The sequence below is a fragment of the Dama dama genome, chromosome 15 (genome assembly GCF_033118175.1).
Source record: "Dama dama isolate Ldn47 chromosome 15, ASM3311817v1, whole genome shotgun sequence".
Lineage (NCBI taxonomy): Eukaryota > Metazoa > Chordata > Mammalia > Artiodactyla > Cervidae > Dama > Dama dama.
Window position 1 is genome coordinate 73,684,735 of NC_083695.1, and position 12,911 is coordinate 73,697,645.

Consider the following 12,911-nt stretch of genomic DNA (forward strand, 5'->3'; position numbering starts at 1 on the left):
AGGCCAGTGATACCAGAGAGACCAGATTGTGGACCTACCAAATAATCTGACTGGATGAGCATTTCACCTTCTTTCTGACGAAATACAGATGGCTAGACTCTTCTTTGAGGACTATGATTCTTGGAGCTTGCCTAACTAAATATCCAGATACTTCTGGATCTAATGCTCATACTAAGAACTTCCTATTACAACATCACAAAACAGTTTACCTTCTCACTTACAAATAAACTGTAGCACCATGTGTCTAAATGAACAGCAAATTTCCAAATTTCCTTTTTATGTTTTCTGTGCTTGTCTGAATAGAACAGAATACTGTAAGTCAACATTTGGCTTGTATAAGTAGATAAATGACTATAAACAGAAGCCTCCTTACTCCATCCAGACATTGTGGTATAGAGCCATCAGAACCTTGATCCATCATGCTTTTGAAACCTTTTTCAGGTGGTAAAGGTCACTGCTACACTGTCTGCCACCACTGCATTGTGGCTTCAGGAATCACCCCCGCAGGCTTTGGCAGGAAATCTCTGGGGCCGCTCAATGAAGTACATTGTGTAAGTGGTTTTGAATGATTTTAAAAAGTCACTCTATAAGTAAACATTTGGGTATGTCACAAGAACAAGTTGCATTTTAAAAGAAAGAACAGTAGGAAGATTCCTTTAGGAATAAACCTATATTTCTTTTCTAGTTTTAAAATATGTAATAAAATATGTTAACCTTATTAGAAGAAAGAACAAAGAGAGAAAAGCCATGATGAATTCTTTGCGAAAACTGTAGAACGAGGATGAAATTTGAAAGAAGAAAGTTCAAATTGCTCATAAACATGCCACCCAGAGATTACATTTTTACACTGGTGAATACCATATTAACCAATGATACTGCACGCGCGCACACACACACACACACACACACACACACACACTGACACCCACAATGGCGGCACTGGAATTATTACACTGTGTTATGCTATGCTGTCAACATTTTAAAATAGCTTTTAGAACTTCTATATCTAGCCATCACTTGGTAGACTTGAGTCATGGGATCCTGCCTATAAAATGGATATATGGTTTCTTGCCTGGATGTCACTTCCTCACTTTCCCAAGTTATTCGGTTAATGAGATTTCAGCGACTTTACAGAGGTCTACAGGGGTATTATGTGTGGAAGAAGTGCCCTACAGAAGGCAGGTAGTGACCCGGAAGTTAGAAGACACAGTTAACTGTCCTCTGAAATGCATTTTACAATTGGATCTCAATTCCTTTATCTATAAATTAAAGATGAGCAGAATGGTGATGATTCTAGTTATCATTTCTAGACCAGGTAACCCACCATGTTAATAATTCTACTATTCTTTCAATTGGCATCAGTGGAAATCCACAATATCCCAACACCTCTTCAGGCTGCTGAAATACTCTCCACTCTCAGGTGAAGATGCAAAAGTTATCCGAGTGCTGTGATGGAGATTTTCCATTACAAGTGAATGGTGGATTATGCTGAGGAGTGAGCGGGTAAAACAGAGAGCCATGGAATAATGAATGACAGAGTGTGAAGCCAGAAACCCAAGGAAGTTCTGCACTTGGGCAAGAATTGTGTGGCTCCAGCCCTGATTGAAGGGGTGGTGGACCCCTGCAGTGGAGGGCCTGAAGCAGACAGGTTGAAAGATTGAAAATCCAAACTGAAGATGATTTTATGACTCCAGCCCCTGGGATGTTCACTGTACTGAAACTCTCAGTAATGAACCAAGTATCTCTCTTTGCTTGTCAAGGCCCACTGAAGTGCTTTGCAAACACCTATTCTCTGAAACCCTAAAGGACAGAAATACACCAATGCACATGGGACCGGTACTGAGGGAAGAGAAAAGCAGAACCTTAGAGTTGCTAACCTGAATTCAACCTGAACTTCAGGCACCAGGCCTCTGGCTAAAGACAATCTATATTGCCTGCCTCATTTCCTTCTTTCCTATTTAACCCAAAGCAACAAGGGAGAAGAAATGAAGTGGCTCAATTACCACCTTGCTTAGAGTCAAAGAGAATAAAGCTGCATGGAGTAAGGAATAATACATGAGAAAGCCTCTTAAATCTCCATGGCTCATTGAAATCAGCTTCCATTCCTTTGTGTGGAAGAAGAAAACAGCTGAATCTTCTGAGTCAGATCTGGGCTGGCTTAGAAAGTGATAGATACCTGCCTGGACTTAACACTTCCTGCGAACTCTTCATGCCAACTCTTTCTCCAAATGAAAAAGTAGGTCAGCTCCCTTTATCAATTCAACAGATGAGTGTCTCTCTCTCTCTCTCTCTCTCACACACACACACACATACACACACACACACACTCACACACACAGTTATCAAAAGTCATCTTTTCTACCATCTGATGGTGGGCAGCATTCTGCAAAATTTATGAGGTGTTATTATACTGTGGTTACTTTTATGTGGCTGTAAGTCTTTCAATGTATGTGAAATTACAGCTCATTGAAATCCATTTAATGAGGACACAGCCTTCACATTTCCAAGTTAAATCTCACAGAAGAAGTTATAATCATGAATTTTCCTTATTAAGTTCCAGGCTTTGTATGTAAATTGAAGTATTAAAACAATGAGATACGGATCAAAGTTTTTAATTTTAGTCCCCTGCCTCAGATTTAATTTAAAAGTCTTAAATTATGCAGTGAATTGCATCTCTTTATTCTTACAGCTGTTTAAAACAGATTTAATTATCTCCTGTAACATGCAGATACTACTTCCGCCTAGCAGTCCTCTCAAATGACTGCCTTCCAAATCACTTTTGTTGAGTTCTTAAGACTGATTAGGGCCTTCACCATTCATCCTGTGCCTTCAGGTTGTCACATTGGATTTCTCTAGAAAGCCGAGTTATCACATTGAAAGTCTATAGACTCATTAGGTGCTCATTAGTGGTCCAGGGGATATCCATCTTAAGCAAGTCTCCAGACAGATGCTACCCCTCACTGGATGCTGCTGGGGTCTCTCTGCAGAACACTTTTGATCAGCTTCCTAAAATTCAGGAGCCATTACAAAATGTAAAATGTTAAGCTTCTTAAACACAGCTTCATGGATTCTTCCTCTCCCCTCTTGGTTGTTCCTGGATCATTGTTCTTTGTCCTTAAGAAAAAAATGATGCATAAATGCATATTGTAGTGTGAGTGTGGGTGTGTTCAAACGGCTGTGCTCGTGAATCCTCCACAATGAGTAGGTCTGGGATGGAAGCAAGACTGGCTCCTTCACCTTGTTGCTTCCAATGAAGATTCTTTTATTCTCATATATTTGTAGAGAACCCTCAAAGCAGCAGAGATGGGGTTCCTGACAAGGGGACTTTTCATCAGCATTAACAGAATTCTGTTGTTCTCTGAGTAACCAAGCTGTGTGGTTTCCAAGGATTTGTGTATGGAGCCATTGTGTCACCTAGATGTGTGTGTGGCGGGGGAAGGTGGTAGCCTCACATGCCATTTACAAAAAGTGATCACATTTCTTTCATTTCTCAAATTGGAAAAATTTTGGCTCAGGTCTCAACTATTATACACAGAGCTATAAGCATCAGTGTACCTTTGATTATCTACAGTCAATAAGAAGTTTTCTTTGCTCTGGTTTTAGCAAGATTTTCATTGCTATTCTTATGTTAGAATTAGGACATGCACTAATACATAAAAAGGAAGGGCTTTAGACTTCAGATGAAGACTAACATGTTTAGGGTTTTATTTGAATTTTAAGAGCCTTTTCAAGTTTAGGCTTTATCTCTACTCTCCTGGAGGAAGCATATTCAAATCCACACACATTTATTGAGTTCCTACCAATATTGCAGACATGGTGAGCAGAGTTACAACCAGGCAGGACATGATTCATGTCTTAATAATATTGATCATTTACTGGGAGATGTCAGAAAAGAGATGGTTGCTATTATATACTAGTGATATAGATATTTATAATGATCTAAAACAGATTTTATTATAATGTATCCAACAAATTATTTTTTTGTTTTGAATAAATACAAACTACTTAGTATTTTCTATATTGTATGCTTAAATTTCTACTTAAAACTTGATACAGCAGAGGTCCTAGTTACTCCAAAACATGTAGCTCCACAAGTTGAAATATGTCTACTCATAAATGAAAAGTATTTGAAGGGTTTGAGTTCCTACAAGGTTGGAACTCGTAAAATATTTGTTGAAGAACAAATAAACACACATACATAAGTAACTGGTGGAATAGTTGACTCCTCAGGTCTCTAGTGCTTTATTGATACACAAAGTGGACACAGCTTATGTGGGGTGGGGTGGGGGGTTATATGTAAGTAACTGAGGACAAAGATAGGGTAGGTTCGATCCCTGGGTTGAGAAGATCCCCTGGAGGAGGGCATGGCAACCCACTCCTGTAGTCTTGCCTGGAGCATCCCATGGACAGAGGAGCCTGGGGGGTTACAGTTCATGGGGTTGCAAAGAGTCAGACACAACAGCGACTAAGCTCATACACACACACACACAGCTGAGGACAAAGGTGGAGGGGGTAGCATCAGTCCTTAACCTAACCTAGCCCCACAGCCATGAGACAAACTCGGAGAAGAAAGTTGAACCAGGAATAAACCATGAGATGCAGAAGCATGATCCTTGGTGTCCAAATGATAGAATATTATCCTGGCTTGGAAATCTTCTGCCCACATCTCAGTAATCACACTACAGTGTCATGTCAAAATGTAGCTGGGACCTCTTGTGGCACCTGGAGGACTTGCCACTTTACGGGCATCATAAGCATGGCATTAATATCCCCACTGTTATAAAGAACTGGCGCTAAATATGAGAGCAAGTCAGACACTCTACTCAAAGTAAATTTAGGAACAAATTGAAATGAGAAGTGAATTCAGAAATTTTGAAGAGGATGTAGAGAATACATGTATTACCAGTAGCATACATAGCGTTTTTTTTTGTTTGTTTGTTTTAAATTTAATTAAGCAATATTATAGCCAGATTCATACCCAAGACTCTGGAGAAGTTTGGTATACATAGATGTTAAAGTCCTCAAGCACTGCATTCATATTCTGTTTTCCAACATTTTTTTAGTGCTAGAAATACTGTAGTCATTCAATAAAGGCATAGTTTTACAAAGAGGAGGACACCCAAGAGTGGATTTAGCTTCTCTCATTGCTGAGATGGTTTTCAAGAAGCTGATTTCAAAAGCCATGGATATTCTCAGAAAATCCAGGAGGAAATCTTGGTTTACATACAGATGAGTGGGATGGTGGGGAGGATAGGAGGAGGTTCAAAAGGGAGGGGATGTATGTATACCGATGGCTGATTCATTTTGAGGTTTGACAGAAAATAACAAAATTCTGTAAAGCAATTATCCTTCGATTAAAAAAAAAAAAAGATGGGTGAAAAAAGAAAAAAAAGAATATAGCAGCAGCCATAGCCCAGCTTGGCTTGGACATAGATAATTCTGCCTATTCTTTCTACTCCTTGATCCTTGTTACTACCTGCCCCAGCCAAGCGTTTCTAGGAAGCCTTGGGAACTGCATGAAGTTCTTTGCCAGAAAAATGGTTGTTTCCACTATAGAGAAGTGATAGAAAGGCAGGGTACCATAGGTCCTGGATTTGACTCCTGGCTCCGTTACTGTAGCTGGCTGTGTGATCTTAGGTGAGTTACTCTGCCTTTCTGTGCTTCCACTGTACCATCTATAAAATGATAACAGTAGTGCTTACTTACCCGCTGCAGGATCTATATGAGACAATCCATGCAAGCACTCACAAATGGGATCTTTTTTTCAAGTCTCAATGCTCCCCAGGATCTATAAGACTTTCTGCTCTCCTATATTTCACATTGCTTATCACAGGCTTCAGCTCTGCCTGCGTATATAATCCAGAGATTAACAGAGAACTTGATGTTGTTTCTGTAAGGAGAGTTTGTGATTCAGGAGCACAGAATCTCACAATCAAATGTGAGCTTTCTGGAGCCTCCTGATATGGGGACAGTACTTAAGGCCTTGCGCTCTGTGCTAGGAGACAAGAAAATCAAGGGGCCGACTCTGACAGCTGCAGGCAGTGGATTCATCCTTGCTCTTGTACCTCTGCCCATTTAAGTGGAAGGAACTGACTTGTTATTTTTTTTTCCTTTTTGTGCCCAGAAGGCATGACTTTACACATCTTAGAACCAGAGTCCCCAATTTGTTCCCACATCACTCAGCCAAGTTTGAGTTGCCTGATCATCCTGGTTGCATGGAAAATGACATCAAATAGATGAGAGCCTGGCCTCTGTCCCTGGAGGGTGCACGCAGGTTGGAGCTGACCAGGACTGATTTTTTATTTCAGATTTTCCTCTACTGCATTCTTCAAAATGAAATAAAAATCTAAATTCTGAATCCTGCTCCGGCATTGATGTCTGTTGCTTCAAAAGATGATGTTCTTCTGAGTTTCATAATCAGGTTCCTTATGTCTTTGGGAAAGGGGCCTTCAGCTTCACCACAGGGTATAGGATTAGTCTGGAAAATGAATATCTCCTTAATAGTTTCCTGTTTCCTTACTGCTTAAAGATTTAAATACAAAGTATTCTATTTTATTTGAATTTCTAAAATGATTTTTAAGTCAGCTTTTTGTTGAACATGCTATGCATAAAGAAACATATGCATACCATTAAATATACAACCTGAATTTTACAAAGTAGATGCATTCATTAATCACCAAGAAATTTTAAATTGCCAATAGTCCAAAAATTGTCCCTGCCCCTCCCCCTCCAAATACTAATACTTATTCTCATTCCCATCAACGTAAATCAGCTTTGCTTATTTTTCTGCAGTTTAACTAGGTAGACATATAATATGCATTTTTTCAGTATGATTCCTTTAGCTCAATATTAGCTATGAGAGTTATTCAAGTTTCTGTACATAGCAGTAGTTTGTTCTTTTTCATTGTTGCATGGTGTTCCATTTTATATGTATATTGTCACTTATTTCTCTGTGCTAATATTGCTGTTTATTTTCAGTTTTTGAGCTCTTAGGAATTCCTCTGCTATGCATATTATTTTACATATGTTCTTATGCACGTTTGAATGCATTTCTCTTTGTTTTTAAATTTCATTGAAGCATAGTTGGATTTACAATGTTGAGTTAATTTATCGTACACAACAAAGTGATTCAGTTATACATATGCATATATATATTTACTTTTTCATACTCTTTTCCATTATGGCTTATCACAGGATATTGAATATAGTTCCCTGTGCCAATAGGCCCTTGTTGTTTACTTATCCTATCTATAATAGTTTGCACTGTATGCATTTCTGATGAATATATCTTTGGAGTGGAAATGCCGCTTAGGTTGTACATGTATTCAGGTATAGTATTTCATGTCAAGCTGGTCTCCAGGGTGCCAATCTACACTCCTAACAGCACATGACGACTGACCAGTTGCCCCAACAGCACCACTTGATATTGTTAGTCTTTTAAAATACCAGTCTTCTGATGGGTACATAGCAATAATTTATTATAGTTTTAAGTTGCATTCTCTGGATAAGCGGTGGTGTTGGTAATTTTTTCATATGCTTATTGGCAAAGTGGTTTGAGATTTCTAAATCATCTGTACATTTTCTACTAGGTTGATGGAATTTTTCTTATTGATTTGTAGGATTTATTTATATTTTTCTGGGTATGAGTCCCTTATTGAAAGTGTATACTGAAAATAACTTCTTCCCCTCTAGATTTCACCTTTATGGTTTTTAAAAATAATGTCTTTTGAAGAAAAGAAATTCTCAATTTTAATGTAATCTTATTAAATCATATTTTTATTTATATTATAAGGTTTTCTTTCCTGTTTAAAAAATATTTTCCTAATCCAAGGTCATGAAGATACCCTTGTGTGTTTTCCTTTAAGCACTTTAGTTTTCTCTTTCAAAATTAGACTGACAGTCCAGTTAAGATTATTTTGGTGTGTTTTGAGAGGTCAAGATTCATGTGTTCCCTCATATCCAATACTGCAGCACCATTTACTGAAAAGATAATACTTTATCTACTGTACTGCAGTCTCATGTGACATAAAGCACATACATATGTGCACATATATATGTACATTCTTATGTCATAAATCAATTGACCATATAGAAATTCAGTGTGAAAATATTTGTCTTTCGATGGTGCTGGGTCAACTGGCTACATATATGGAAAAAATATATAAACTTTGGCCCTTGCCTGAAACAATTTTGTTCAAAATGGATCTTAGGCTTAAAGGTGAAAGGTAAAGAAAAAAACGCGTGGTATGATATCTTCACAATCTTGGGCTAGATACATTTCTTAAGCAAGCCACAAAAACAACCAATTATTTATTTTATATAACTACTGAAATATCTGTGTTTGCATATACCATTTTCATATCTGCTCAATTTGTCTCAATGATAGTATGTCTCCTCTTCTCTCTTTTTTACTTTATTTTGATTAATGAGGCTCTTAATATTCATCCAGTTCTCCTCCCAGTAGTTTGATAGTTCAGCATTACCTTACTGTTTTTTACTTGTGACTAGATATTAAAGCACACATTCTGAACATGCTGGTTCTAATATAAAAGAGTATTTTTATCAATACTTCTTCACAGACATTTCATGGAGCTTAAACCACTTTAATTCTATTTAATTCTTTTCACATACTATATTATTGTTGTCATGTATTTTAATTCTGCATGTATTTTAAGTCCCACAACTGATTAGCATGATTGGTCTACAAAATTGCTATTAACTTCAGTTCACCAGCATATCCACCTTCTTTCTTATTCTTCATTCTTTCCGTTATTTCTGTGCTTTTGCCTGGGGTCATTTTCTTTATGCCCGAACAATTACCTTTAGTGTTTCTTTTCACAGAAATCAGCTTATATGACTCATTCCAATTTTTGCTTGTCTGAAAAATGTTTTTGCGTTAGCTTCACTATTTTTTCCCCAGCACTTCAAACATGTCATTCCATTTTTGTCTGCACTGCTTTAAAATTTTCTGTTTTTAGATGATGTCAGTAGTTTGAATACAATATCTAAAAGTGGTTTCCCTCTGTGCATACCCTGCTTTGAGTCTACAGATTCTCTTCAATCTCTGTGTTGATATGCTGATATCACTTGCCAATTTTTGGAAAATTCTCTGACATTATCTCTCCAAAAATAATTCTGGCTCCTTAACAGTTCCTCCCCTTCAGGATGACTGTGTTCACTCTTTCCACCATTTCCTTTGTTCTCATTATTCTTTTTCCTATTTTCTACTCTTTTCCTCTTATGTTCCAAATGCTATATTCCCTACTGTCATTGCTTCTAATAAACTGATCCTTCACTCATCTGGGTTCAATCTACTATAAACCCCTCTAAATTCTTAATATCAGTACCTATACCTGTAGTTCTATGACTTCCATTTGAATACTGCCACCTACTGATGACTGCTGTGGGATTAAATTTTATATCTTGTCCCATATTCATAAACATATTAATCGTATCTCAGGAAATATGCTCTTTTTCTGTTTTTTTTTTTTTTCCTGTTCTTGGTCCTGATTCTTGATATATCTGTAGTTATTTAAATACCCTAAATTTTACATGAAAAAAAGAAAGTAGTAAGGCCATTGGTATATGCTATTTTCCTCTAAAGAGGATTTGTTACAGTTTCTGACAGACATTTAAAATGGGGGAAAATCATTCTAATAATGATTAGGCTGAAATAATTTCAGATGGGATTTTAGCAGTAGAGAGTCTGGTCTAATTTCATTTTGTCCTTACTCCTAGCATAGAGCTTTACAGGACCTAGTCTTGTATCATTCACCAGGGCTTTCCCCTTGATAGACTCTAAATTCAATTTTTTTCTTTCTCCTCAAAATGTAATACTTCTGAAACCTATGTTTGACTTCATATCCTAAGTGATTACTTGCTGTTTTATCTGCATCCCTCAGGTATTGTCAAATAACTCAAGGAAACAAAAATGAAAGTGAAAAGTGGTAGTGGTTCACTTGTGTCCAACTCTTTGCAACCACATGGACTGTAGTCTGCCAGGCTCCTCTGTCCATGGAATTCTCCAGGCAAGAATACTGGAGTGGGTAGCCATTCCCTTCTCCAGGGGATCTTCCCAACCCAGGGATTGAACCTGGGCATGCATGCAGGCAGATTCTGTACCAATTAAGCCACCATGGAATCCCCCAAGGAAACAAAGGACACAGAATATTGTACAACTTCTCTATGTTTCTCTCCTCTCTAGGATTTAACATTATCAGTTCCAGCTGACTTGGTAACTCTGAAGTCCAATCTTTATCTTCCCAACCTCAAGTTCACCAACAGATGTTTAGCCAACACTTTCTGTCTGACCTTCTACTGGGAATCTGAAATCTTATACAGTGTGATAGATGAACTGGCAAAGTTCTTGAGGGGAAATACAACATGAAATACAGTATAAGTTATCATAATGAGCTTCCTATCTCTCAAGAAAAGAATTGAAATTTCCTAAGTCCTCCTCCTCCTTTTTTGAGTATGTATTTCTCTCTTTCCCACTCTCTCTAACTCTTGCTCTAAATAATACATATTTATTTGGTTTCCAGCAAGCTAGTCTGTCATAGCCTCAGGCAGATGTTCCCCCAAGATTTATTTCTGTGAAATGCCAAGTGACTCCAACTAGCCTAAATTGGCCCATCTCTTTCTAGTTCCAACTGAAGAACATTGGGGAACCTTAGTGTTTAGAACACTGGGTATGGTTAAAAGGCACTTACTAAGGAGACAGGAAAAAAGGGTATTAGGTTAGAGCAGTGCTTGTCTAAGTGGTCCTTGGACTGAAAGCAACAGCATCAGTGGAGCCAGGAATTCCAACTCATTAGATCACAAGCTTTTCTATGGAAATTAAAATACTAAGTATTTTGAGCAAACCTGACAATGTAATCCTAACTGCATCTTTTCCCCTTCAAGTCACCCTCTAGAGCCTCTCGGACTGGCCTGTGCCTCTTGATGTTGCCCTTGTTTCTTTCTTTCTTTTTTCTTGAAGCATAATGCATAACCTATGACCCTGTTAGAAAAGGATACTCTTGGGTCTTACCTCAACCTCCTGTATGAGAATCTTTGAAGATGCAGCCCAGAAAACTGTTTTAACATGCTCAGCGGGTAATTTTTATGTATGTTAGAGATGGAGAGTCACTGAACTATCAGAAGAGAAGGGGAGAAGACAATGTTGTATATCTGTATCCTGGTGTCACTGTGAACTTTTCAGATTCCCTTGCAATCCCATGGCTGAAAGCAGTGTTCGCCATATTTTAGGTACACAGAAAACATGGCTGAAGTAGGACAGCTTGGTTTAGTAATTAAGATCATTTAATGAAAATGTTTATCCTTTAGAGGCCATTTTCCTCATTTATAAGATGACAAACATGCCGTAAACAGAATATTCTCAAATATGTAATATAAATGTCATCTTATTCTACCATCTAATTACTCAGAAACTTCAGATAACTATAGTCTGGCAAATAATAATTGATGTTTATAATAATATCCCTGAGGCACTATTAATATTAAAACAATAAACCTCTCAAATATCAAGGAAATTATATTCAATTAGTTTAGATTGGTCTTGATGCTATATGTATGACTGGTTATGTTGTCTTTAGAAAGAAAAGCCATGACCTCACGTTAAAGGAGGAAGACAGCATTAGCAGCTTTTAGGTTAGTTCAGTATGTATATGTGTTAAGCTGTTCTAGGAATACTATTAATGTATTCTGAGAAAACATTTTGCTAAAGGTGCCAATAATAGAAGATTAAATCCAGACAGAATCCCTAAGAAGTTACAGGTTCAGTAAGAATGAAGAACAACTTGCAGAGAAATAAAAGTAATTGAAGAACTGTGTCAGAGAAGAAAAAACTTACAACAACAAATACCAAGGAACTAAAAGGAGAAGACAAATTTTAAATAACATTTAAAATAAAAAAATTGTATCTATGTAAACAAAGACAAAAAGACATGTAAACCAAAGCATGATTTCTCAGCAAACGTCACTGACTCTAGAAGGTAGAGGGGAGGCAGGGCCCGGTCCTACCTCTTCCAGCTGCACCATAAGAGTAACGTTGTGCCCTTGTTCCGCCGTCAGCTTTCCATCAGCCGTGACGATCCGGAGCCCCCGCGGGGCCTTCCCCGGGCACTTCTGTGGCTTGGCTGTGTACTGTTCTCTCACTCCATCAGTGCAGTTATTGGAAACCACCTTTCTATACCTACATGGGGGAAAAGCCCAAATTGTAATTCAGCTCATGATAATTTGGATCACTCCCAACTTTTCAAACCTTCTGCCTAGCCCTGAGGGCTAGCAATAACTCCCTTTCATGGTGTCAGGAAGATCACAGTTTGTTTATAGTAAGCACCCAACAGAGAGGAAAATCATCATAGGAGCATATTGCATCATTTTTACCATTTTAAATTTATGCTTTTATTCACTTAGTCGATAGATATACGATTTCACTTTGGAGTTGTGGGAAATGCATAGCAGGAGAAGACGTGGTCTTTCCTTACCCACAATAGGTTTATAATTCAGGTGAAAAGATGTGAGCTGAGTTGCTCAGTCATGTCCAACTCTTTGCAACCCCATGGGCTGTAGCCCACCAGGCTCCTCTGTCCATGGGGGTTCTCCAGGCAAGAACACTGGAGTGGGTTGCCATGCCCTCCTCCAGGGGATCCTCCCAACCCAGGGATTGAACCCAGGTCTCCTGCACTGCAGGTGGATTCTTTACCATCTATACATGGATAGTCCAGAAAACACTTCAAAGGCTATATAATTAAAGGTCAGAATGAGTACTATATATATTGTAATATATACATGTATATATTGCAAAGGAAGGTACAGTTCAAAGAAAGAATAGATTATTATGCATTATATGTCTCAACATTAGACATGTACAAACTGTTGCTCTCATAGTACAGAACAGAAAGGTGGCT

The 12,911-nt window shown here is 37.9% G+C and overlaps 1 protein-coding gene across 5 annotated transcripts in view; it reads right to left on the minus strand.

Annotated features, from left to right (window-relative positions):
• The window catches only part of SORCS1 (sortilin related VPS10 domain containing receptor 1), a 581,948-nt gene that overhangs the window by 80,177 nt on the left and 488,860 nt on the right, over positions 1-12,911 (minus strand). For all 5 annotated transcript variants that reach the window (XM_061162594.1, XM_061162593.1, XM_061162595.1 and 2 more), the window contains exon 18: positions 12,022-12,193. In XM_061162594.1, the coding sequence (XP_061018577.1) occupies positions 12,022-12,193 (172 nt within the window). The remainder of the gene's footprint in view (positions 1-12,021; positions 12,194-12,911) is intronic.